The 27,948-nt window shown below is 48.9% G+C and overlaps 1 protein-coding gene across 11 annotated transcripts in view; it reads right to left on the bottom strand.

Moving 5' to 3' along the window:
* adgrb2 (adhesion G protein-coupled receptor B2) overlaps nt 1–27,948 on the bottom strand; it is a 1,298,770-nt gene that overhangs the window by 154,116 nt on the left and 1,116,706 nt on the right. For all 11 annotated transcript variants that reach the window (XM_038801790.1, XM_038801818.1, XM_038801834.1 and 8 more), the window contains one exon: nt 17,027–17,129. In XM_038801790.1, coding sequence (XP_038657718.1) covers nt 17,027–17,129 — 103 coding nt within the window. The remainder of the gene's footprint in view (nt 1–17,026; nt 17,130–27,948) is intronic.

The raw sequence follows: 27,948 nt of genomic DNA, 5'->3' as shown, positions 1-27,948 counted from the left end.
GGTCTATAATTCCCTGGATTATCCCTGCTACCCTTCTTAAACAAAGGGACAACATTAGCAATTCTCCAGTCCTCCGGGACCTCACCCGTGCTCAAGGATGCTGCAAAGATATCTGTTAAGGCCCCAGCTATTTCGACCCTCGCTTCCCTCAGTAACCTGGGATAGATCCCATCCGGTCCTGGGGACTTGTCCACCTTAATGTCTTTCAGAATAGCCAAAACTTCCCCCTTCCGTATGACAACTTGACCGAGAGTATTTAAACATCCATCCCTAGTCTCAACATCCATCTTGTCCCTCTCCTTTGTGAATACCGATGCAAAGTACTCATTAAGAATCTCACCCATTTCCTTTGAGTCCACGCATAAATTCCCTCTTTTGTCTTTAAGTGGGCCAATCCTTTCTCTAGCTACCCTCTTGCTCCTTACATACGAATAAAATGCTTTGGGATTTTCCTTAACCCTGTTAGCCAAAGATATTTCATGACCCCTTTTAGCCCTCTTTATTGTGCGTTTGAGATTCGTCCTACTTTCCCGATATTCCTCCAAAGCTTCATCAGTTTTGAGTTGCCTCGATCCTATGTATGCTTCCTTTTTCACTTTAGCTAGTCTCACAATTTCACCCGTCATCCATGGTTCCCTAATCTTGCCATTTCTATCTTTCATTTTCACAGGAACATGTCTGTCCTGCACTCTAATCAACCTTTCCTTAAAAGACTTCCACATTTCAAATGTGGATTTACCCTTAAACAGCTGCTTCCAATCCACATTCCCTAGCTCCTGTCGAATTTTGTTATACTCTGCCTTTCACCAAATTTAGTACTCTTCCTTTCGGACCCCTCTTGTCCTTTTCCATGAGTATTCTAAAACTTACGGAATTGTGATCGCTATTCCCAAAGTAATCACCGACTGAAACATCAACCACCTGGCCGGGATAATTCCCCAATACCAGGTCCAGTATGGCCCCTTCCCGAGTTGGACTATTTACATACTGCTCTAAAAAACTCTCCTGTCTGCTCCTTACAAACTCTGCTCCATCTACGCCTCCAACACTACACGAATCCCATTCAATGTTGGGGAAGTTAAAATCTCCCGTCACAACCACCCTATTGTTCCTACATTTTTCTATAATCTGTCTGCATATTTGTACCTCTACTTCATGCTCGCTTTTGGGAGGCCTGTAGTAAAGTCCCAACAATGTTACTGCACCCTTCTTATTTCTCAGCTCCACCCATATTGCCTCAGTGCTCGAATCCTCCATCGTGCCCTCCTTAATCACAGCTGTGATATCATCTCTGACGAGTAATGCAACTCCTCCACCCCTTCTACCTCCCTCTCTATCCCTCCTGAAGCATCTATACCCTGGGATATTCAGTTGCAGTCCTGCCCTTCCCTCAACCAAGTCTCAGTAATACCAATAGCATCATATTCCCAGGTACTGATCCAAGCCCTAAATTCATCTGCCTTACCTGCTACACTTCTCGCATTAAAACAAATGCACCTCAGACCACCTTTGCGTTCATCATCTCTTCCCTGTCTACTCTTCCCCTTAGTCACATTGAGTTTATTGTCTCGTACCTTACTGGCTTTAGTTGCTGCTTCTTTACTGACCTCTAACTTCCTAATCTGGTTCCCATCCCCCGCCACATTAGTTTAAAACCTCCCCATAGTGTTAGCAAAAGCACCCCTTAGGACATTGGTTCCAGTCCTGCCCAGGTGTAGACCATCCGGTTTGTAATGGTCCCACCGCCCCCAGAACCAGTTCCAATGTCCCAAAAATCTGAACCCCTCCCTCCTGCACCATCTCTCAAGCCACGTATTAATTCTGACTATTCTTGAATTTCTACTCTGACTGTCCCGTGGCACTGGTAGCAATCCTGAGATTACTACCTTTGAGGTCCTACTTTTTAACTTATCTCCTAACTCCCTAAATTCTGATTGTAGGACCTCATCCCTTTTTTTACCTATATCGTTGGTGCCTATATGCACCACGACAACTGGCTGTTCACCCTCCCCCTTCAGTATGTCCTGCAGCCGATCGGAGACATTCCTGACCCGAGCTCCCGGGAGGCAACATACCATTCGGGAGTCTCGTTTTCGACCACAGAAACGCCTGTCTACTCCCCTTCCAATTGAATCCCCTATGACTATAGCCCTGCCAGTCTTTTTCCTGCCCTTCTGTGCAGCAGAGCTAGCCACGGTGCCATGAGCCTGGCTACTACTGCCTTCTCCTGGTGAGTCATCTCCCCCAACAGTATCCAAAACGGTATACCTGTTTTGGAGGGAGATGACCGCAGGGGACACCTGCACTGCCTTCCTGCTCTTTCTCTGCCTTTTGGTCACCCATTCCCTGTCTCCGTCACCAATCCTAATCTGCGGTGTGACCAACTCACTGAACGTGCTATCCACGACCTCCTCAGCATCGCGGATGCTCCAAAGTGAGTCCATCGGCAGCTCCAGAGCCGTCATGCGGTCTAACAGGAGCTGCAGCTGGACACACTTCCCGCACATGAAGAAGTCAGGGGCATCGGCCGCGTCTCTGAACTCCCACATTGCGCACGAGGAGCATAACACGGGTCTGAGATCTCCTGCCATTTTTACCCTTTACCTTAACTGATTACAAATATAGTATCAAATAATTATTAAGTGAAATGAATAAAGATTTTATTCATTTCAGAGACTAAGGGTTCATCAAGCTGGAAAAGATAAAGTTTGCCTTGCGAGGTTCTGTGCAGGGGTTCTGCAGGCGGTGGCAACTGTTCCTAGGCTTTCTCGCGGAATGTTAGGTGGAGGTCAACAGCAGCAGCAACCCGGGGCGGGGGGGGGGGGGGGGGGGGGGGGAAGGGCAGTTGTGTTTTCTTTTTTGTTTAGATTAGAGTGGGGTGTTTTCCTTACTAGTGTGTTTATTTGTTAAATGGGGGTTATTGTATTTTGTTGGAAATCCCATGTATAATTTTTTGCTTATTTTGTGCTTTATTCCTTTTTCTGTTTGGAGTGTTTTGTTGCAAATTTGAATAAATATATTTTTTAAAAAAGGAACTTAAGGGGATGGATATTGATAGAACGCAGGGTTCCTGTTCCCTCAGGTCCTTTGAAAACTGCAAACTGTTTTGGAGGCGGTGGGATCCAGTGCCACTCTTTGGGAACCCCGTTTTCAAATCACACCGACACCCGTTCCGTACCCACCGGCAGCTGAAAATCCAACACTCAGGTATATGCAGGTGTTCCAAAAAAATAAATTGCCATGCTTTAGGATAGTAAGAAGTCTTACAACACCAGGTTAAAGTCCAACAGGTTTGTTTCAAACACGAGCTTTCGGAGCACGGCTCCTTCTTCACCTGAAGAAGGAGCCGTGCTCCGAAAGCTCGTGTTTGAAACAAACCTGTTGGACTTTAACCTGGTGTTGTAAGACTTCTTACTGTGCTCACCCCAGTCCAACGCCGGCATCTCCACATCATGCTTTAGGATGTCAGGTGAGAGTACCTTTAAGAAATGGGTGTTTATAAATGGGTGTGTATATAAATATCTGTAGTGAGAGTTCCTTTAAGAAATGGGTGTTTATTACTGCAGTGATGTCAGAAAGTGAGTGGAGCTGGGCTGTCTGTCAGCTTTTTACTTTCATTTTAGGCTGTTTGCTGCAGGGTGTGTTTTAGTTTTGTTTTCAGTGTTGGAGCTGAAGCCAAACCGAGCAGGTGTACTGCTGTTATCTATGCCATCAAAAGACTATCTCTTGATCATTTGGTGAATTCAGAATTCTAAATGTTTTCAGTCGTGAATGTAAGCCTAATGTGCTTCTATTGAAAGGTTTTTCTTCCGTCTTCTGGATGTTGTTTGGGAAGTTAAAGTATTACTTAGTGTTGTATTCTTTGGGGGTTGTATTTGAATTGATGGTTGCTAAGATGTTCACTGTATGCTTCAAAAAGGTTAACTTGAGTTCATAGAATAAACATTGTTTTGCTTTTAAAAAATACTTTTCCATTTCTGCTGTACCACACCTGTAGAGTGGGGTCGTGTGCTCCCCATACCACAATCTGTTAAAAGTTGTGGGTCAGGTGAACTCCATGATACACTTTGGGGTTCTCTCAACCCTGGCCCATGACAAGAACATTTGGTTTTCTCTGTAAAAGAAAACAAGCACTTGCAGAGAAGCAATTGCACATTATAGATATAGTCCAAGCAATCAGAACCTGAGCAGCTGGTCAATTTAATAAGACGTCTGCACTAATGCTGTTCCACTTGAGTATTTAATAACCACTTGTGTCATACATTCCCTTCTCCACTTTGGCTCTTTGTAGCTAATAGTGAAGAGGAGAATCTAAATGAATGTATTAGTTTCAGAAGATGGTAGTGGGGAACAAAATTGGAACTGCATGGGATGAGGAGGTACCATGAATGATATTCATTTGCACTCAGTTTAAGAACACATACAAATATTACGGCCAGGATTCTCCAACCCCCTGCCGCGTCGGAAAATCCCCGGGGGAGGCGTGAATCCTGCCCCGACGCCCTGATGCCTGCTTCCCTATTTTCCGGCACCGTTTATCGGGGACCGGTGGGGTTCACACCACGCCGGTCGGGGGCCGTTGACAGCGGCCCCTCTGGCAATTCTCCAGGCCCCGATGGGCCAAGTGGCCGTCAAGTTTTACCCAGTCTGGCCGGTGTGAATTACTCCCCTCACACACGGCGGGACCTGGCAGGTAAGTGTGCGGGGGTGGAGGGATCCGACCCCGGGGGTGGGCCCACGGTGACCTGGCCCGTGATCGGGGCCTACCGATCGGCGGGCGGGCTGGTTCCGTGGGGGCTTTCTTTCCTCTGCGCCGGGCCCCTGTAGGGCTCCGCCATATTGTCCTGGGGCCGGTGCGGAAAAGGGAGCACGGAAATACGTTTGCCGTTCCGCGCATGCCGTGAACTCGCGCCGACCCTTTGCCGCTGGCTGGAGCTGCGGGAACCACTCCGGCAGCAACCTAGCCCCTGAGAAAGTGAAGAATTCCTCACTATCGGGGGGCGTTGATGCCGATGTCGGAACATAGCCCCATTATTGCAGAATCCCACCCTAGGTGAGTAGTTTTCAATACTGGTTATGTTGTGTGTCACTCTCAATTGCCAGGAGTTTCCTTATGTTGGGAACCAACTATATTCGACATCATAGATAAGTTACACTTTAGTAAGGAAAATGTGAGTTAGGTTGCAAAAATGTTCGCAAAATGTAAAGATACAGGTCCACATTTTTTGTGTGTTTACTAAATGTGAGAAGTGAACTATAATGTGTAAATAGCACTAATAATTAGTGTAGTTCTTTAATGTTTGAGGCTAAACTACCTTCTTCCTTCGGCTATAATTGAGAGGCCTTTATCAGCATGATTACTCTGCAAGGAGGGATGTAAGAGCAACCAACCAGCCAGTTTTTTCATTTCTTCATGTAGCGAAACAACTAATATCTGCTTACTGCCTCCCAGCATGTCCGAGCTTGAGGATGTATGGTGTGAGAATTGACACTGTGCCATCTTATTGCTGTTCTAACATGCTGTGCTAAGTCTAGCTCAAAAAGGTATAGCCAAAATATAACAACCATAAAGGTGACTAAATTCAATCAATTCAGATGTTTAGCAAATTATTGCACCTGAAAAATTATAGGCTGATGCTAACAGCGTTCACTGACCAGCAGGGTGGGATATACCTTGCCTAATTTCATTCCTATCTATCCAGTCATAGCCAGAGAAGCTCCTGCAACATTTCTCTTTCCACATCTGGATTTCTCCATGCCCTCCTCCTATTTGTTAACACGGCTACATCAACTGAAACACAACTTGACACTTGGAAAATGATTGGGCAGAGACAACAGGGATTTATGAAAGATAAATCATGCTTGGCAAACCTGTTGGAGCTTTTTGAGGATGTTACCTGTAACATAGATAAAGGAGAGCTAATTGGTGTGGTGTATTTGGATTTTCAGGAGGCTTTTGATAAGGTTCCACTCGAGGTTAGTAAACAAAATTGGAGCGCATGGGATTGGGGGTAATATACTGTATGGAATGAGAATTGGTTAATAGACAAAAAACAGAGAGTAGGAATAAACAGGCCATTCTCAGGTTGAACACTGTTACTGGTGGGGGACTGCAAGGATCAGTGCTGGGGACAGCTGTTCACAATTTGTATAAATGATTTGGATACAGGGAACAAAGGTAATATTTCTAAAATTGCTGATGATACAAAACTAGGTGGAAATGTAAGTTATGAGAAGGATGCAAGAAGGCGACAAGAGGACTTGGACAGACAAAGTGAATGTGTAAGAATATTGTCAGGAGATTTCTGGATGCAGCCATGGAGTGAGTGGTCACACATAAGTTGGCTCCTGCCTGAATTATATGGACCTTTTTGCCTGTTTTCCAGGTCTTGGCAGGTGGAAAAGGTGAGAAGCTAAGGTGATCTCCTTCAGTGAGTAATTTCCAAGAGTTACCAAACAAGGAGTGCGACAAATAAAAGGCAACATTCGGACAAGAGGAGTCGCGTGGCACAGCAGGAGAAAAGGCGGACGGACCTGTGGTGCAATTGCCCACTCAATGGTCGACAGAGCAGTTGGTGACATTCCAGGGAGCTAAGTTCAAGCAGCAAAGGAAGGCAGCCTCAGAAGATCTGGTCAAGATGGCAGAACCTATATGGGCTGCCCTGGAAAGAGTGGAGCAGAAGCTGGAGGTGCAGAATGTGTTGATCTGGATGGTGGAGGAGGCGATGGCTGACCAGGAGGATCGTTTAGCCTCATTGGAGGCTGAAATATTGATGGAAAAAGTTGAGGGAGATGGTCAATGATGTGTAAAATCATTCGAAGAGGCAGAATCTGAGAATCGTGTGGCTGCCTGAATGGATCGAGGGAAGGCAGACCACAAAGTATGTGGCCAAGATGTTTGAGCAGTTGGTGGAGAATCTTTGACCGCCCTCCTGAAGTTGATTGGGCACATATATCGCTGCGGAGGAGGTTGAAAGCAGGAGAGCTGTCGAGTGTGAACATCATGAGACTGCATCGGTACTTGGATAAGGAGAAGATTCTGAAGTGAATGAAGTAGGCACGGAAGTGCATCTGGGAAGGCCACGCAGTTCGCATCTACCAGGACTTGGGAGCAGAGTTGGCCAAGCGGTGGGCCAGGTTTGAAGGGCCAAGTCGGCCCTATACAGAAACGAGATGCTGTTTGGGGTGCTGTACCCAGTTCGTCTGTAGGTCACAAAGGGGGAAAGGGGCATAGAACATTACAACGCAGTACAGGCCCTTCGGCTCTCAATGTTGCGCCGACCTGTGAAACCCCTCTAAAGCCCATCTACACTATTCCCTTATCGTCCATATGCCTATCCAATGACCATTTGAATGCGTTTAGTGTTGGCGAGTCCACTACTGCTGTAGGCAGGGCATTCCACGCTCTTACTACTCTCTGAGTAAAGAACCTACCTCTGACATCTGTCCTGTATCTATCTCCCCTCAATTTAAAACTATGTCTCCTCATGCTAGACATCACCATCCGAGGAAAAAGGCTCTCACTGTCCACCCTATCTAATCCTCTGATCATCTTGTATGCTTCAATTAAGTCACCTCTTAACCTTCTTCTCTCTAATGAAAACAGCCTCAAGTCCCTCAGCCTTTCCTCATAAGATCTTCCCTCCATACCAGGCAACATCCTGGTAAATCTCCTCTGCACCCTTTCCAATGCTTCCACATCCTTCCTATAATGTGGCGATCAGAACTGTACGCAATACTCCAAATGCGGCCGCACCAGAGTTTTGTACAACTGCAACATGACCTCATGGCTCCGAAACTCAATTCCTCTACCAATAAAAGCTAACACACCGTACGCCTTCTTAACAATCCTCTCAACCTGGGTGGCAACTTTCAGGGATCTATGGACATGGACACCGAGATCTCTCTGCTCATCCACACTACCAAGAATCTTACCATTAGCCCAGTACTCTGTCTTCCTGTTATTCCTTCCAAAATACATCACCTCAGTTTTCTGCATTAAACTCCATTTGCCACCTGTCGGTCCTTGAATAGCCTGGATTTTACAGCAATGGATAAGTGGAAGATGCAGGGGAGGGTGCCACAATTGGGCTGGGGGAAGTGATAGAGTGTGTGGTTTGATGCAGTCTGGGAAGTCCCTGAATCCAGACTGGTTCCCAGCTGGATTTTACATAAAATAGGTCACAGAATTGGGGCCCCTTTTAGTGGAGGTGTTCAACGAGTCGGATGGGAAGGGGGGCTACCAGCCACATTGATACAGACATCAATTTTGCATCCTTTGAAGAAGGATAAGGACCTGGAGGAGTGCGGCTTGAATTGTCCGATATCGTTGTTAAACATGGACGCAAACCTATTGGCTAAAGTTCTGGCGAAGTGCATGGAGGATTGAGTGCTGGAGGTGATGGATGAGGACCAAACAGGGTTTGCGACGGGGTGGCAGTTGTAGGCTAATGTTAGGAGGCTGTTAAATGCTATTATGATGCCCTTGGAAGGCCAGTAAATGGAGGTGATTGCGCTGATGGATGCGGATAAGACATTTGACCGGGTTGAGTGGGAATATTTATTTGAAGTGCTGGGACAATTTGGATTCGGGCAGGAATTTGTTGAATGGATCAGGCTGTTATATAGAGCTTCTATGGCAAGTGTTCACATGAACAATGTTAGTTTGGGGTATTTCCAGCTGTATCGGGGAATGAGGCAGGGGTGTCCGCTGTTTCCGTGCTTCTTGCGTTGCCGATCGAACCTTTGGCAACGTCGCTTAGTGCTTTGGGGAGGGTATAGTGCACGGAGTGCTGGAGCATCAGGTTTCCATGTACGCGGATGATCTGTTATTTGCATTACAGACCCGGTGGAGAGTATGGAGAGGATGCTGGGGATTTTGATGGAGTTTGGGACCTTTTCAGGATATAAGCGCAATGTAGGAAAGTGCGAGGTGTTCCCAGTGAATGCTTGGGAGCAGGGGAAGCTTTGGAGAAGTTGCCTTTTTGGTTGGTCAAATCTTGAAATTGATATTTAGGTATACGGATGATGCATAGTTGCGCCCAACTGCATAAATTGAATTTGACTAACTTGGTGGAAGGGGTGAAGGAGGTCTTTCAGAGGTGGAATGTCCACTTGCACTGGCTGGTAGGGTCCAGCCAATAAAGATGATGATCTGGCCGAAGTTGCTCTTTATTTTTCAGAATTTCCCAAATTTTGTGCCCAAGTTTTGTTTTTGGAAAAGTGGTTAATGTACCCCGGGTTACAAGGTTTTTTTGGAGTGGGACAGGTGGAGACGAGGGTTGGGGTTGCCGAGCTCATTGAATTATTGCTGGTCAGTGATTGTTGAGAAGGTCCGGAGGTGGGCGGTTGAGGAGAAGTCGGTGTGGGGGTGGATGGAAGAGGCCTTGCATGGAGGAATGGGTTTGAAGGCACTGTTACTGATGCTTCTTCCATTCTTGCCAGTGAAGTACTCCTCGAGCCTGGTGGTGGTTTCAGAGCTCCGAGTGCGGAATCAATGCAGACAACATTTTGAAATGGAGGGCGGGTCATTGTGGGCACCAATCTGTGGCAAGATAGCTTTGACCCAGCAGGGCTGGACTCCACACTTGGGGTTTGGGAGCAAGCGGGGATAAAGTGCTTTAGGGACCTGTTATTGTGGGGTACATTTGAGGAGTTGGGAGAGATGGAGGAGGAGTTACAGTTGCAAAGGGGTAACTGAGATGGGGGTCTTTGTTAGAAAGGAGGTGGCCACCTTTCTGAGATTGCCACCACCTCTGTGGTATGAAAACTTTTTGTCTGAGGATGTGAGGCCCTGCCTGGGGTAAATTCGAGCTCCGAAGTGCGAGGCTAGGCCTCATTCATTTTAAAGTGGTTCACAGGACATGCATGACAGTTGCGCAGATGAGTCATTTTTTTTCCAGGGGTACAAAATAGATGCGGTCAGTGCTTGGAGGGGCTGGCCAATCGCACCCATTTGTTTTGGGCGTGCCTGAAGTTAGAAAAGTTCTGGAAGTCTTTTGCGGGGTCTACGTTGGAGGTTCTGGGGTTAAGGGTGGTTTTGAGTCCATGGGTGGCAATATTTGGGGTGTTGGAGGATCCGGGAGTGCAGGTGGGAGAGGGGGCAATGTGTTGGCCTTTACCCCTCTGATAGCCTGGAGGTGGATCTTGTTAGGATGCTGGGACCCAGAGCCGCCTAAAGCGGCGGGGTGGTGAGTGACTTGGCGGAATTCCTTCATTTGGAGAAAATTTAATTTGCCATGAGTGGATCAAAGGAGGGGTTCTTTTGAAAATCGAAAATGAAAATCGCTTATTGTCACGAATAGGCTTCAATGAAGTTACTGTGAAAAGCCCCTAGTCGCCACATTCCGGCGTCTGTCCAGGGAGGCTGGTACGGGAATCGAACCGTGCTGCTGGCCTGCTTGGTCTGCTTTAAAAGCCAGCGATTTAGCTGAGTGAGCTAAACCAGCCCCAAGATGGAGGAATGTAAACATCAGATGGGGGGAGTTGGGATTGTTGTTTTTACTGTACTGTGGGTACGTTGTTGTATGTTTTGATTTAAATGTGTCCTTTTTGTTTTGTACAAAATTTGTAAATGCTTTGAATAAAAATATTTTTAAAAAGAATATTGTCAGGGGCAGAGGTGGTTTTGAGTGATCTATGTTTGTATTGTTGGATATTAGAAAGAAGGTTTGGATTGAAGGAAATCTAATTTAGTATTTCTGTGTAAGAAAGGGTGAAATAAAGGTGCACGCATGTATGGGGGTTTTGGTTTCATTTTAACTATGTCTCTATTATGCTTAGTTTATGGCATGGAAGGTAATCAAGAGCTTGGAGAAAGATAGGGCTGTTGCTTAGCAATTGGGGCCGCTATTTAGATTAGGAAGGATTTTTGATTTTATTTTTAAACTGACCCAACATCAGAACGAGCTGAGCAGATAGAGCTCTAACAGCTCTCAGAAGCAGAACAATGGAGTAAGAGCAATAATGCAAGTCCCAGAAACTAAGGTTTGTGTCCTTTGGAGCAATAGTATTTGGTTGGGAACTAAGTAACTGAGATACTGTGTGAAAGATTTGTAAGTACGTGGCTTTTCAAGAAAAAGGAACTACCAAAAGCAAGGAGTTGGGCTGTGGGGTCAGGATGGGCAGGCATGGAACACCATTGCCACAGCAAGCCAGGCAGCCGTGCGGCTGTGCACACCACTGACTGCCCACTGTGAACTTACTTTCATGGGTCATATGGGTGCCCCACCAGGCCACCCCCCTCGGTGCATCAGGCCCCAACTGGCCCATCAATGATATGGGCATGCTCCAGTGCAACCAGTGGTATCTTGTTTGCTGGGATGAGTGTGTGAGGGGAGTGGAGTGCTAATATGCAGTTGCAGCTTGTCAGCCTCTCGAGTGCCAATCCCGACCCTGGCAAATAGGACACTGTTTTCCATTTGAATCAATCGTGTTCCATGTGGTGCTGGTGCAAGCCCCTCAGTGGTCGTTGAATTGGTCGAGGCGTAGTATTGCTGTTGTAGAACTCCACTAACCTGCCCCGGTTTCAACACTTAGGGCAGAATTCGGCATTGGCTGACACCAAAATTGCGACTGGGCGGAGAAGAGGTTAAGACGGCAAAATTGTGGCGGGTGACAATTTGGCGAAAAATCTCAATTCTCCGTCACCTCGACAATAGCGTCAATGCGGACAGAAATGAATGTACAGTAAATACCGTTTGCATGCCATTAGCGTGCCTCACCCGGTATTCTCTGGGGCCTCCGGGATTCTCTGTCTCCGATGGGCCAAGTTCCTGACAGGGCGGTTCACTTGTGCTTTTAAAAATCGTAAAACTGGCATTGTGGCTGATGAGGGAGAAAGCGTAGGTAAGACATGGAGAAGCGCGACGTGGGCGGACGGACTGCTGGGGTGGTGGTGGTGGTTGGGATGGGGGGCCTATCAGGGCCCGATGAGGGGGAGGTTGATGCGGGAACACGCCGAGTTGCCGGGGTGACCCTCACAAGGAACTGGGGAGGTGTCCAGTCGCAGACCGCCATTACCGCAGCCTGCAAGGCAGCCATCTTGCTGAACACCCCACTAACAACCCACCTTGACGCCTGGTTCTGCAGTGATACCAGCCGTAAGGGTGCCCCCACCCCACCCCCACCATTCATGCAACCCTCCGCCATGCCTCCCCCTCCCACCTGCCGGCAGCCCACCCAGGGCAACGGCCACTGTAGCCCTTCCGGGGGCGCTTGGCGGGGGCCGCGGATCGTACTGCTGGCAAGGGCAGTGCCAGCCGACAGTACCCTTGGCATCAAGGACAGGCACCAGGGCCAAAGGCCCCCACGGTGCCGGGCAACGACAGGGCCAGGGGTCCAGACATGGAGGGAGGGGGGGGACATGGTGTGCCAATCAGGCCACCATGTAGCCCATTGGACCTGGTTGGGCAGGGGGTATGCACCATGCTAACATGTCAGCCTTTCACCCCCTGAAGACATGGATATTAGAATTCAGCCAGCAATGACAGCCTTCCTGCTATTCACCGCAACCCAGTGGGATGCCCTGCGACTATACAAGCTGGAGCTGCTCGAGGAAAAGGAAGCTGCAGCAGTGGAACGTACATCAGCGGAGCATGCCGCAGAGGGACAGGAGATTGCCGTCCAGAATGGAGAGCCAGCCATCCAACAGGCCGAGGAGGAGGTTGTGCCAAGGAGCCGCCGCATGAGATCTCCTGTATTCCGGCACCGCCTGTCATTCGAGGACCTGCCAAACCAGGCATGATATCAAAGACTCCGGCTGAGCAGGGAGACAGTGTGTCATATCTGCCGGATCATGGTGCACCTGGCACCGCGGGGGAGGACACCTGGTACTGGTGGCCATCAAGGTGGCGGTCGTCCTGAACCTTTACGCCACGGACCCCTTCCAGGCACCGAGTGCGGACCTATCCGATATCTCACAGACCTTGGTGCACAGGTGCATCCACGCCGTCACAGAGACCCTATATGCCCAGGCAGCTCAATACATCTACTTCACTGTGTACCAAGCCCAACAGGATGCCCAAGTCGCAAGGTTTGCCATCATCCCTGGAATGCCAGGGGGTGATTGACAGGATGCATGCCCCCTACGAGCACATGCAGATGATAGGCCATTCTACACAAACCAAAAAGGATTCACTCTATGAACGTGCAGCTGATGTGTGAAGTCACAGACTGACGCGGACCCCCACTACAACGATGCCCATACGGCTATGTTATTCTCTAAGTCTGAATAAAGATTGTAGACTTCCAGTTGACACAAATACTTTATTCAATGGGTTCGTTCTGTTTCCAGAGCTTAACTAGACATAATACAGTCAAGAGGTATGACCAGTGAAGCTAAGGTAAACTGCCTATGCTGAGCTGTCTCTGTCTGCTGCTGCTCACTAGCCCTGTGCTTCTGAACGAGGCGGATACTGCCTTCGGCTGGACCCTTTATACCCGTCTCTGATGCTGCCCTCTAGTGATGCTGTGGCTGTTACATCTCTGCTGCAGTCCCTGGTGTATGTGCAGATGTATGTACAGATCACTGCATCCCCCCCTTTTATTGGACATGTTTTCTAGACTGGCCTCAAGAAAACTGTACGTAACAAGTGGTGAGAATATGCAAATCTGCACACTGTGAAAATGATAAAAGTAATACAGAAACAATTAACTGTGTTGTGAGTCCATCGTGAGAAATGTCCATATTCGTCTTGTGCGTGTGTTGAAGTGTCGTTACAAATCTAGCCGGTCGGATGCCTTACGGCTTCTGCTGGAGCGTCATAACGGTGGTAGTCGGGATGATGGTTTGATGTCCTCAAGAGTACTGTCTGGCATTGTGTGGTGCGGAACGTCCTGCGGACAAATGGACTCGGTCAAGTCCAGTGTGGGAAATATTGGCGTTGTCGGTCGAATCTCTAATAGATCCCGGAGGTTACGGCGAAAAAGTACTCCCACAGACCGCGGTGCCTCCTGCCTGATCACTATAGCTGACTCAGACCATCCGCCTTCTGGGTCCCTGATTCTGATGGTGTCACCTATTGTCAGTGGCTTGAGTGGGATCGCATGTTGATCATAGTATAGTTTTTGTTTGGAGCATAGTGCTCGCATGTCGTCGAGAGCCGGTGCGTTGGCGGGGTCTCAGAATTGCTATGCCGGTAGGGTTGTCCGGATGTCTCTGCCGAAGAGCATTTGCGCTGGCAACAGTCCTGAGCTCCGTGGGATTGCTCCGTACGATAACAGAGCTAGGTTGATGTCGGAACGTGACTCGGCTGCTTTGCTGATGAGTCGTTTAATGATGTGGACACCTTTTTCTCCTGTTCCATTTGATTGCGGGTAGCGATTCTATGTCGCACCGCTGTCTGACCTCGACTTTTTCCTGTGTTTTGTGGTATTGATTCTGTATGACGTCGTTCGTGAAAATGTTTTGCTTGTTTGTTCTGGAGCAGATGTGAATTTGTGAGATTCTTTATCATGCCATGGCATGTTTGTTGTCTTGTCATTGTTTCGCAGGGTGCTGTGGCATTGTCCTTCATGTGCAGAGTTGTGCCATGTTGTACAGGTTGTTGTTTCATTGTTGTTGTTTCTGTCTTTGTTGTTTTCATTGTCCTTCTTCTTGTTGTTTTTGTTGTTTCTGTCTTGGTTGTTTTCGTTGGTGTTCTTGTTGTTGTCCTTTTTGCGTGCTTGTTGATTCTGTTTTTGTTGTTTTCGCTTTTATTCTTGTTCTTTTTCTAGTTGTGCTTGTTGTTTCTGGGATGCTTCTTGTTGCTTTTGTCGTTCTTGTTGCGCTGCATGTTGTTTTTGTTCTTATTTCTGCTTATACCCGTCTCTGATGCTGCCCTCTAGCGTTGCTGTGGCTGTTACATCTGCCTGTAGTCCCTGCTGTATGTGCAGATGTATGTACAGATGTACAGATGACTACAATGGTGACCAGTTGGACTGCTCTGGAGAGTGAGAGGGTCTCTTGCATCGTGGCGACCTGTTGCGTCCTCCGCAACATCGCACAGCGGGGGGGGGGGAGACAATGTTTTGGAGGAGAAGGAGGAAGGTCAGGCCACATCCGACGAGGTGGATGCGGGGCAGGGGGAGGATGGGCAGGTCATGGAGCCCAGGCAGGTAAGGCAGTGAGCGGCAGGACCAACGCGCAAGGGACGCTCTGATCGCCCCCAGGCTCACCAACTAGGGTGGGCGGGGGTCTGGCCAGGGGCACGGACCCGCATTCCCCCCCCCCACCATCTGCAACCGCATGTCTCTCTCCCGTCCCTCCCATCCAGGCGGTTTTCCCGGCATTCTGCCCTCCGCACACATCTATATGCCCGATGTCACATGCCACGGTGAGCAGTCAGTGGGGTGTACAGCAAAATGGCAGCCTTGCAGGCCGTGGAAAGGGCGGTCCATGCCTGGACGCCATCCTTGTCGTGGGAGGGTCACCCTGACACCACGGCCCATCTCCTGGCCAGCCCCAGTCACTCCCAACACCCCCCCTCCTGGCCGGGCAGATGCCCTCCCCCAGCCAACCATGCCAGCGGCAGGACCGGCAGCTCACGGTCATGTCTCGAGGAACATGTCCTACCTCCTCTCTCCTCGCAGAGGCAAAACATTGCAGAAGCCCCGGAGAGTACTGGGTCTGGCCCATTAATTTGATGCCAACAGTGTTTCCTGTACATGCGGAGCAGAATGCATTGACTCCGCTGTCCAGGTACTGGAGCATGGCATTCCATCGGGCACCTGCTGCCGGCCACAATTTTCGGTTCATTTGTGATTCTCCACTCAATCCCATTTCGAGTTTGCGGGGTGACTGATGGAGAATCCACTTTGAATCATCACCTGACTGTCTCATAGAACATAGAATTTACAGTGCAGAAGGAGGCCATTCGGCCCATCGAATTTGCACCGGCTCTTAGAAAGAGCACCCTACCCCCTACCCAAGGTCAACACCTCCACCCTATCCCCATAACTCAGTAACCCCACCCAACAATAAGGGCAATTTTGGACACTAAGGGCAATTTAGCATGGCCAATCCACCTAACCCGCACATCTTTGGACTGTGGGAGGAAACCGGAGCACCCGGAGGAAACCCACGCACACACTGGGAGGATGTGCAGACTCCGCACAGACAGTAACCCAAGCCGGAATCGAACCTGGGACCCTGGAGCTGTGAAGCGATTGTGCTATCCACAATGCTACCGTGCTGCCCCTAGTGCTGCCTCAGTTTATCTGCTACTGAAACATCATGCATGCCTTTCTTACCTCTGGATTTGAATAATCATGCATTCCTGGCCAACCTCTCATATTCTTCTCTTCATAAATTTGATAGCCCTTGAAATTATGTTGCTCTGTCCTGACTTGCTCAAAGTCCCGTCAATCAACCTTCCCCTGTGGTTTATATTGGCTCCCCATTCAAGACGTGTCTCAACTTTAAAATTTTCATCCTTGTTTCCAAATCCGACGCGAGCCTTGCCATTTCTATGTTCGTAACCTCCTCCGGTCCCACGATCCTCTGAAATATCCGCATGCCTGTTATTTCTGGTCTCTTGAGTGTCCCCAATTTTATCTGATTGATCATGGTGGTCTTCAATTTCCTGGGGCTGAGGCTCTGGAAGTTCCTTCTTTAACCATACCATCTCTCCACCTCTCCATCTTTTAAAGACTCTCTTTAAAACTCACATCATTGACCACGCTTTTAGCCATCTGGCATATTATCTTGGCTCTCTCAATGTTTTCGAACACTCCTTGGAAAAGGCTGTATAATTATAATTTGGCATTGTTGTTGGTGGTTTTTGTTCAGTTTGGAAACTAAACTTTCAAATGAAAACTTCTTACTGCAGCACAATTTTCACTGATTTATTTTCAACCTGTAAACTGCACCCCATAGCCGAAAGCTCCACTTATTTGAAAAGGTCAGCAAATGCAAAATCCTCAATTTAAATCAGGATAAAACTATAGAATTTCACAATAAATTTGAATTTTGTAAAGATCTTGGATTTTGGATAACTCTCCTTCACCACCATTGCTTTGAGCTACAAATACTCCCCATTGCTCTTACCTTGCTGTGTATCTGTGTTTGACCAACCAAAATTAGGATGTTTGATGCCATTATAGACAGGCAAAAGTTGAGTAGAATAATGGATCGCTCTGATTTTATGAATCTGTGGAAACATTATTCAAAACAACATAAATTATCTATGTGCTGCATAATGCTTGATTGCAAACCTTTATGCAGTTGAACATTTACCTCGAAATATATAGAAACTACAGCATAGAAAAAAGATGTTATTCAGCCCAACAGCTCCATGCTGACACTTATGCTCTGTTAATCCCAATAATAGTATATGGTTAAGGAATAAGTCTGAAGCATGTCTTTTACCTTAAGCAAGTTTATTTTCAGAACATACAATAAAGCTCTGAAGAGTCAAAGAATAAAGAACAAAGAAAAGTACAGCACAGGAACAGGCCCTTCGGCCCTCCAAGCCATGCTGCCCGACTAAACTACAATCTTCTACACTTCCTGGGTCCGTATCCCTCTAATGAAATGAAAATCGCTTATTGTCACGAGTAGGCTTCAAGGAAGGTACTGTGAAAAGCCCCTAGTCGCCACATTCCGGCGCCTGTCCGGGGAGGCTGGTACGGGAGGCTGGTAGGCTATTCCCATCCTATTCATGTATTTATCAAGATGCCCCTTAAATGTCACTATTGTCCCTGCTTCCACCACCTCCTCCGGCAGCGAGTTCCAGGCACCCACTACCCTCTGTGTAAAGAACTTGCCTCGTACATCTACTCTAAACTTTGCCCCTCGCACCTTAAACCTATGCCCCCTAGTAATTGTCTCCTCTACCCTGGGGAAAAGCCTCTGACTATCCACTCTGTCTATGCCCCTCATAATTTTGTAGACCTCTATCAGGTCGCCCCTCAACCTCCGTCGTTCCAGTGAGAACAAACCGAGTTTATTCAACCACTCCTCATAGCTAATGCTCTTCATACCAGACAACATCCTGGTAAATCTTTTCTGCACCCTCTCTAAATCCTCCACATCCTTCTGGTAGTGTGGCGACCAGAATTGAACACTATACTCCAAGTGTGGCCTAACTAAGGTTCTATACAGCTGCAACATGACTTGCCAATTCCTATACTCAATGCCCCAGCCAATGAAGGCAAGCATGCCGTATGCCTTCTTGACTACCTTTTCCACCTGTGTTGCCCCTGTCAGTGACCTGTGGACCTGTACACCTAGATCTCTCTGACTTTCAATACTCTTGAGGGTTCTACCATTCACTGTATATTCCCTACCTGCATTAGACCTTCCAAAATGCAATACCTCACATTTGTCCGGATTAAATTCCATCTGCCATCTCTCCGCCCAAGTCTCCAAACGATCTAAATCCTGCTGTATCCTCTGACAGTCCTCATCGCTATTCGCAATTCCACCAACCTTTGTGTCGTCTGCAAACTTACTAATCAGACCAGTTACATTTTCCTCCAAATCATTTAAACATACTACAAACAGCAAAGGTCTCAGCACTGATCCCTGCGGAACACTACTAGTCACAGCCCTCCAATTAGAAAATCACCTTCAATTGCTACTCTCTGCCTTCTATGACCTAGCCAGTTCTGTATCCACCTTGCCAGCTCACCCCTGATCCTGTGTGACTTCAGCTTTTGTACCAGTCTACCATGAGGGACCTTGTCAAAGGCCTTACTGAAGTCCATATAGACAACATCCACTGCCCTACCTGCATCAATCATCTTTGTGACAACTTCAAAAAACTCTGTCAAGTTAGTGAGACACGACGTCCCCTTCACAAAACCATGCTGCCTCTCACTAATACGTCCATTTGCTTCCAAATGGGAGTAGATCCTGTCTCGAAGAATTCTCTCCAGTAATTTCCAAACCACTGACGTAAGGCTCACTGGCCTGTAGTTCCCTGGATTATCCTTGCTACCCTTCTGAAACAAAGGAACAACATTGGCTATTCTCCAGTCCTCCAGGACATCACCTGAAGACAGTGAGGATCCAAAGATTTTTGTCAAGGCCTCAACAATTTCCTCTCTAGCCTCCTTCAGTATTCTGGGGTAGATCCCATCAGGCCCTGGGGACTTATCTATCTTAATATTTTTCAAGACGCCCAACACCTCGTCTTTTTGGATCTCAATGTGACTCAGGCTATCCACACACCCTTCTCCAGACTCAACATCCACCAATTCCTTCTATATCATATATCATAGAATTTACAGTGCAGAAGGAGGCCATTCGGCCCATCGTGTCTGCACCGGCTCTTGGAAAGAGCACCCTACCCAAGGTCAACACCTCCACCCTATCCCCATAACCCAGTAACCCCACCCAACACTAAGGGCAATTTTGGACACTAAGGGCAATTTATCATGGCCAATCCACCTAACCTGCACATCTTTGTGACTGTGGGAGGAAACCGGAGCACCCGGAGGAAACCCACGCACACACGGGGAGGATGTGCAGACTCCGCACAGACAGTGACCCAAGCCGGAATCGAACCTGGGACCCTGGAGCTGTGAAGCGAGTGTGCTACCCACAATGCTACCGTGCTGCCAACTTTGTTGAATACTGATGCAAAGTATTCATTTAGTACCTCACCCATTTCCTCCGGCTCCACACATAGATTCCCTTGCCTATCCTTCAGTGGGCCAACCCTTTCCCTGGCTACCCTCTTGCTTTTTATGTACGAGTAAATGGCCTTGGGATTTTCCTTAACCCTATATGCCAATGACTTTTTGTGACCCCTTCTAGCCCTCCTGACTCCTTGCTTAAGTTCCTTCCTACTTACCTTATATTCCACACAGGCTTCGTCTGTTCCCAGCCTTCTAGCCATGACAAATGCCTCTTTTTTCTTTTTGACGAGGCCTACAATATCTCTCATTATCCAAGATTCCTGAAATTTGCCGTATTCATCCTTCTTCCTCATTGGAACATGCGGTCCTGAATTCCTTTCAACTGACACTTGAAAGCCTCCCACATGTCAGATGTTGATTTACTCTCAAACATCCGCCCCCCAATCTAGGTTCTTCAGTTCCCGCCTAATATTGTTATAATTAGCCTTCCCCCAATTTAGCACATTCACCCAAGGGCCACTCTTATCCTTGTCCACAGCACTTTAAAACTTACTGAATTGTGGTCACTGTTCCCGAAATGCTCCCCTACTGAAACTTCTACCACCTGGCCGGGCTCATTCCCCAATACCAGGTCCAGTACAGCCCCTTCCCTAGTTGGACTGTCTACATATTGTTTTAAGAAGCCCTCCTGGATGCTCCATACAAACTCTGCCCCATCTAAGCCCCAAGCACTAAGTGAGTCACAGTCAATATTGGGGAAGTTGAAGTCTCCCATGACAACAACCCTGTTGTTTTTACTCTTTTCCAAAATCTGTCTGCCTCTCTGCTCCTCTATCTCCAGTTGGCTGTTGGGAGGCCTGTAGTAAACCTCCAACATTGTGACTGCACCCTTCTTATTCCTCATCTCTACCCATATAGCCTCACTGCCCTCTGAGGTGTCCTCCCATAGTACAGCTGTGATAGTCTCCCTAACCAGTAGTGCAACTCTACCACCCCTTTTACATCCCCCTTTATCCCGCCTGAAACATCTAAATCCTGGAACGTTTAGCTGCCAATCCTGTCCTTCCCTCAACCAGGTCTCTGTAATGGCAACAACATAATAGCTCCAAGTACTAATCCAAGCTCCAAGTTTTCATCTGTTTTACCCGTAATACTTCTTGCATTAAAACATATGGGCAGCACGGTAGCATGGTGGTTAGCATAAATGCTTCACAGCTCCAGGGTCCCAGGTTCGATTCCCGGCTGGGTCACTGTCTGTGCGGAGTCTGCACGTCCTCCCCGTGTGTGCATGGGTTTCCTCCGGGTGCTCCGGTTTCCTCCCACAGTCCAAAGATGTGCGGGTTAGGTGGATTGGCCATGCTAAATTGCCCGTAGTGTCCTAAAAAGTAAGGTTAAAGGGGGGGTTGTTGGGTTACGGGTATAGGGTGGATACGTGGGTTTGAGTAGGGTGATCATTGCTCGGCACAACATCGAGGGCCGAAGGGCCTGTTCTGTGCTGTACTGTTCTATGTTCTATATGCACTTCAGGCCACCAGACCTGCTGTGTTCAGCAACATCTCCCTGTCTGCTCTGCCTCAGAGCCATACTGGCCCTATTCCCTCGTTCTCCCTCAATGTTTTCACCTTCTGACCTCTTGCTCCGGTGCCCACCCCCCTGCCATACTAGTTTAAACCCTCCCGTGTGACACTAGCAAACCTCGTGGCCAGGATATTTATGCCTCTCCAGATTAGATGCAACCCGTCCTTCTTATACAAGTCACACCTGCCCCGGAAGAGCTCCCAGTGGTCCAGATAACGGAAACCCTCCCTCCTACACCAGCTGTTTAGCCACATGTTTAGCTGCTCTATCTTCCTATTTCTAGCCTCACTGGCACGTGGCACAGGGAGTAATATAGACTCAAAACATGAACTCTGTTTATCTCTCCACAGATGCTGCCAGACCTGCTGGGTTTTTCCAGCATTCTCTGGTTTTATTTATTATCAGACCAGCACAGTAACAGTTTCCATTTGCTTCCCCATACCAAACTGTTCCAGCTGTGCCCATTTATACTGTTTTGGAGGTTGAGCCAATGATCCTCAGCTGTCTTTAAGAATACAACTATCTCACCAGTCTAATTGCCAAAGGGTGCAATTGCTGATGGCTGGAAGTTGTGTTACTCTGAGCTCTTGCTGTTTCTGGCTGTAACCCTGTTTCCAAACTTGGTATTTTATTTTGGATGCTGGCTGCCTTTTTCAGACTTTGAAGCCTGGACTTAGGCAAGGGAGAACAATTCTACTACTGGTTGGATGAAGGGGAAGAGGAGACTGCTGCTGATGCAACAAGTTGCTAGCAAGGCAGAGAGAGGAGAGAACCTGCCTGTCGTGTAGCTGCCACGCCTGGGACTTGTATCTGTTAATGGCTGCCTTTCTGCTCGTCAGCCTGGAGTGAAGCAAGGGGCGGATTTTGGTTGGCATGTTGCCGAGCTGAAGGTGGAAGAGAAAGAACTCGCTTTTGCAGTCTTTGGACTGGATGGTGTCCGAAGACCGGATGCCGGTACTGTGGGACGGATTTACTGTATAATTCTTTGTACTGATGTTGGTTATTGTATTCTTGTTGTTTATTGTTTTTTTATGCTTAGTGGCTGGGTGCTTGTCAGTTGCTGCCCCTCCTGCTTCTGTGCAATGAGAGTTCAGGGACACTCCCGGTGTTGGTGAGGGGTGTTCTCTCTCTCTCCTCAATTGTGCTCTGCCTGTCCTTTGTGGGACTACCAGGCGTGTGCTGGCTTAAAAGCTGGTGGTTTTGTTTTCTTGTTGATTCATTAGTTTCTGTTTTTGGTGTACTGTAAATGATTTTAACATATTGCTCATTGTTTTCTATTCAGCTGTGTTCTTTTGTATTATGGAGCTGTTAATAAATCCAAAATACCTGCAATTGCCTCACAATGACAGAATCCCCTCATGTGTTCAGGCTGTGTTTCTCTGTGTGCCCCAGCTTGCTTTTGCTGCAACACTGTTTGAAGACCTGTTTTTTGTTTGCTGCTGCTGTCCCTTCTGCTTCTTTGACCTGGAGAGAGGCAAGGGGTGGATTTGGCTGGCCTGCTGCCGGACTGGACGTTTGAGGGCATGCGCTTGCAGCTTGTTGATATTTTCGGTGGAATATTTTGTGTATCAACTTGTGACTGTTAATTGACTCATGCTTGGAACTCTGTGTCACTTGCCACTATTCCCGTGGCCCAGACCTTGGACTAAGTGCTGTCGGGAGACCAGATGCCGGAATGGCAGGAGAGAAGGGGCGGCAGCCCGATTCGACTGAGCAACTCAAAGGTTGCATAATAATAATAATAATCGCTTATTGTCACAAGCAGGCTTCAATTAAGTTACTGTGAAAAGCCTCTAGTCGCCACATTCCGGGTGCCTGTTCGGGGAGGCTGGAACAGAAATTGAACCCGCGCTGCTGCCTTGTTTTGCATTGCAAGCCAGCTATTTAGCCCACTGTGCTAAACCAGCCCCTGGTTTAAAGGCATTGGGATGTCTTTGTGATTTAATGGTGACTTTACGTGTTGGTGACTGTGTGCTGCTCTTGGTTTGGGGCCGATGCAGATTGTTGGGAATTTTTCTTTTCCTTTTATACTGTTGTTGGTAATGCCCATGTGTATGGAGGGTGACTTGGGTGGGGGTGTTGGGGACTCACAAGCTCACTTAGAGATTGGGGCACCTTTCAAAATGGCAGCCGGTCTCCTAGTTCAGCTTCTCCGTGATGAAAAAAATTCTGAGGACTCAAGTTAATGGCTGCGTTGCGCTTAAGCAAAAGAAGAGGTGAGTAGTCCTCTTCGCTCAACAGGCAAACAGACGGTGGGCACTTGGATTGCTGCCCTGGTGCTCGGAAGAAGGTGGGGGAGCCACCAGCAGGCCAGGCTTGGTCAGGATGGGCTTCCATTGGGCAGGGGGGAGGTTGTGGAGCAAGCGGGATGGCTGCCCAAGGCCTGGGCTAGGCATGGAGGTGTGAGGGGACATGGGTGACTCAGTGTCCATGGGTCCACCATGCTACCCCTGGACTGTGTGGTCTCATTCCGTGGGCAACTCCAGGCCCAGCCCACCTGCCCCACCAACCAGCCATAACTCCCACTGACCACGGAAGCCTCCAGCCGCGCGACGGAACGCTATAGCTAATTGGGCATTTGCAATCATAGTTAAGTGAGCACGTCACACAACCCAAGTGGATCCCTGTGGCAGGGCGAGCCATGTAGCACATGGGGGTTATTGTCTAGCATTCAGAGCACTATGCCTGGACACTGTGCCTGAACACTGCAGGAAGCAACACCACAGATACAGAGGCCAACATCCCAACACCCAGGACTGGACCCCAGCACCAGGGTCATTTCCATGACCAGAGGCTGGGTGTGCGCACCGGGGAATGAAACCGTGCCCGGTCTAGGCAACGTTATATGCAGGTTTCTGGGGTACAGGATCTGGGATCCGGTTAGCAGTGGCCCCTGCTGCGGCTGGGTGTGCGTGGGCTGGGCAAGCGGATGGGGGGAGAAGAGCAGGTGGAGGATTGAAGGGCTCTAGGGTGGAAGACACCACTGGTTGTCAGTCTCACGCCCTCACCAATTCCTTACAGATATTGCAGGGGATGGGCAATATCTTTCACCCCCTGGAACTTGCTCGAGTGGTACTGCCTGAGGACCCGCTGCCCATCAGGCCAGGGAATCAGAGGGGGAGGCCTGCGACGTCCCAAGGTGCACAGGCAAACAGATGTCGGACAGCAGTGCCGAAGGAGACTCTGCCTCAACAAGGGGATGACACGGCACCTGAGCCCTGTATTTGTGGGTTTGGCATCACATGGAGGAGAAGGATACCCGCTCCTAGTGGCCGTCAAGGTCACCGCAGCACTGAACCTTTCTGCTTCAGGATCATTCCAGGGCTCAAGCGGGGATTTGTGTGGCATCTCACGAGCTACTGCCCACAAGTGCATCCGTTCAGAAAACTATATAAACTTTGACATAGACCAGGCCCAAAAAGATGCCTGGGCAGCAGGATTCTCCGCCATCCACGGGACGGGACGCCCCAGGTCCAGGGTGTAATAGATGGCATGCAGGTCATCCTGCGTGCACCGGAAGTACCCTAGTCAACAGGACGATATCCACTCCCTGAACGTCCAGCTTGTGCGCGACCACCACATTAAGATCAAGCTTCCCAGGGAGTGTGCACGATAGCTACATCCTGGGACAGTTGGACATCCTTGGCCTCTTCGAAGACCAACCCAGGATGGTAGGTTGGCTCGTGGGCGATAAAGGGTACCCGCTGAGGACTAGGCCAATGATGCCAGTACAGAGGTCGATGACCGATGCGGGAAAGACCCGATACAAAGAGGCCCATGAGGCCACCCGGTCTGTCATTGAGTGGTGCATCGGACTGCTCAAAATGTGGTTCCGATGCCTTGACCACTCTAGTGGTGCACTGAGTACATCCCCCAGAAGGCCGCCCACGCCCACTTTGTAATAGTCTGCTGTGTCCTCCACAACCTGGCACAGAGTGGGGCAATGAGGCGGAGGTACATATGGCTACCTCCGGGGAGGAGTACGAGGAGGCGCCAGACCAGGAAGATGAGCCCGGGGAGGACCCGCAGGACCTCTGCTTCCTCCCCCCCCCTCCCCCCTCACCATCCTGCCATCTTCTCACCAAGGGGCAGCACGGTAGCATAGTGGTTAGCATCAATGCTTCACAGCTCCAGGGTCCCAGGTTCGGTTCCCGGCTGGGTCACTGTCTGTGTGGAGTCTGCACGTCCTCCCCGTGTGTGCGTGGGTTTCCTCCGGGTGCTCCGGTTTCCTCCCACAGTCCAAAGAAGTGCGGGTTAGGTGGATTGGCCATGCTAAATTGCCCGTAGTGTCCTAAAAAGTAAGGTTAAGGGGGAGTTGTTGGGTTACGGGTATAGGGTGGATACGTGAGTTTGAGTAGGGTGATCATTGCTCGGCACAACATCGAGGGCCGAAGGGCCTGTTCTGTGCTGTACTGTTCTAAATCTAAATCTAAACCGCCCCCAATTTCCACCCTCCCAGGGTCTGTGTAACATCACTCCATGGTGATGGGACTTTTGGGACTGTCAATGGGTCACGGTAGAGGACAGGGGGTGATGATAATCCACAGAGAGCGGAGTGCTGGTGCTCCTCATTCAATGCCATGGGTCTGACCTCTGCTGAGTGCTCGCTCCTACCCATCACCCAAACATGGTGTGCTGCGGTGGTGAGGATGGGGGGGCAGGGAAGAGAGGTGGAGGAACCCAGGACTTCTCCAGGGAGATGTGGCATGGATTGGATCTTGGCCCATATTGTGGAAGAAAATGCCAGAGGCATCATATTGGTCAAGGTCAACAGATTTTAACGATTTTCAGATGTTTCCCCAAAACCCACCTTCCGATGTTGCTGCCCCCACCTCAGCCCTCTACGTGATCCTTGATGTGCTTAGCCTTCCGTACTCTACTGCTGTTCCCTGGATGCACATCAGAGGTGGAGGCAGCCTTCTGCTTACTGCGACCCCTGGCCTTTGATGCCACTGGCTGGCCTCCTCTGGGAACTCTGGGCCGGAGGGCCCTGCCGCACATGCCGGTGGCACATGTCCCGCCGCGACTCCCTGTTCTGGGACATCAGGATGGTGGAACCCGGGTGGAGGGTGGGCTGTTGGTTCGATGCGCTAATCCATTGGATGGCTTCGGATTGACACCCCTCATTCCCTCCTCCTGATCGGTGCCCATAGGGCACTGGCGTTTACTTTGGGATGGAGCAACAGCTGGAACGAGCCTCGGCTGCCGTGTGCCATCTGGCTCCCCAATGTCTGCAGCACATTGTTGACTCCCTCGGCATCGTTAGCCGCATGATTCATTGCAGGGTTTTTCCGGGGTTGGGGACAGGGGGTTGGAGAGATGGACTGTATGGGGAGGAGGGGTATTGGGGCATATGGGGGTGATGGGGATTATGATGGGATGAGGGAGGTGGAGAGTGGGGCGGGGTAAGGGGAAAATGAGGGGGGAACAGCTGGACACGGTGTTGAGTGGTGGCAGTGCCAGGCGCATTCTCTTTGGGATTGGGGGGGTGATCGGTGTCCAATTCAAACTTTCCCGAGTGGCCCGGTGGAGGTCATTGACTTTCTTGAGGCACTGGGTGCCGATCCCCGTGCGTTGTCACTTCTTCCCAGGCGGCACTGGGTGCCCTGCGGCTAACCCTCCGAGACCTTTGGGGGAACAGGGAATCCCATCTGGCCTCCACCTCTGTTAGTCTGCCCAGGTCGGCATCCCCGAATCGTAGGGCTCGGCGGCATGGATACAAGCTGAGTGGGTTGGCTGTGTAGGATCGGTTTAAGCCGGCGGGACCATAATTTGCGGTGAGAAAAAGTGACTAACTGTCACTGATAAGGGTGTGGCCTTGTTTAGTGGACCAAACAACGATTTATCGCATGACTGCCTCGCCGGGCCGAGCGTCGGGTAGTTCGTGGCAGTTCCCGCTCACACTTAGAATCTTTTGGCTAAATTGCGCCCACAGTGTGGGCTAAACTGGTGAGAAACTCTCCAGGGTGCAAAAAAGTGAGTAACTTTCTCTGTAATTCTATGTAACTGTCATTCATTAGCGGTGGGGAACTCTCCAGCAGAGCCGGTGGGAAACTCAGAGCAAAACCCGTCACAAATGACACTTGGTTTATGATTTAAGTCTGTTGGGAAGTTTGCCAAGTTCGAAGTAGGAGGTGGCCCAGAAATTGGTGCCGTCTCTTCTCTCTGTACAACTGAAAATTACCCACCATCCTGCCAGAGGGAAATATTCATGTTGGTGGTTACTGGACAAGCATGAAAAAGGGCAGAAATAAAATTGGCACCTGGTAACCTACTACCATCTGCTCTGAGTAAACTGAAAGACTGAGCATTTTAATTCCATATTTTCACAATAGACTGTTGTTAGTTCTACATATTTATCAAATAAGTAGCTGAGCCATACAATAATATCAGGGGACATTGAGTTACAGAGATCAAACCAGTATTGAAAAGATTGAACAGCCAGCGGTTGAGCCCAGTAGTTTGAGAACAGTTCCTGATGCCAGGGGCAAGAAACTATTTAATTAACATTAATAGAGATAATAACGTAAGTCTCCAACAATCATTTCATTCTGTCTCTGTATTTGCTTCTGTTCTCTCATATTAATAAACCTGGTCATACTTGCTAGTTGGTTTCTTATAATGTCATCCGCAGTCAGCATTTTAATCAAAGAAGGACTTCACAAAACTCAATTTTGACAATCCCAATGAAAGTAGTAACTCCTGATAAGATTACTTTCTTTCTGATTGTTCTGGAAGTAACCGGAACAGAAATATTTCTGATAGCAGTGTTGTAGAATTTCTTTAAGGGAAAGCAGAATGCCGTCG

Source organism: Scyliorhinus canicula, chromosome 1 (assembly GCF_902713615.1).
Source record: "Scyliorhinus canicula chromosome 1, sScyCan1.1, whole genome shotgun sequence".
Lineage (NCBI taxonomy): Eukaryota > Metazoa > Chordata > Chondrichthyes > Carcharhiniformes > Scyliorhinidae > Scyliorhinus > Scyliorhinus canicula.
Note: the sequence above shows the minus strand (reverse complement) of the source record. Positions and strands in the feature narration are given on the sequence as shown.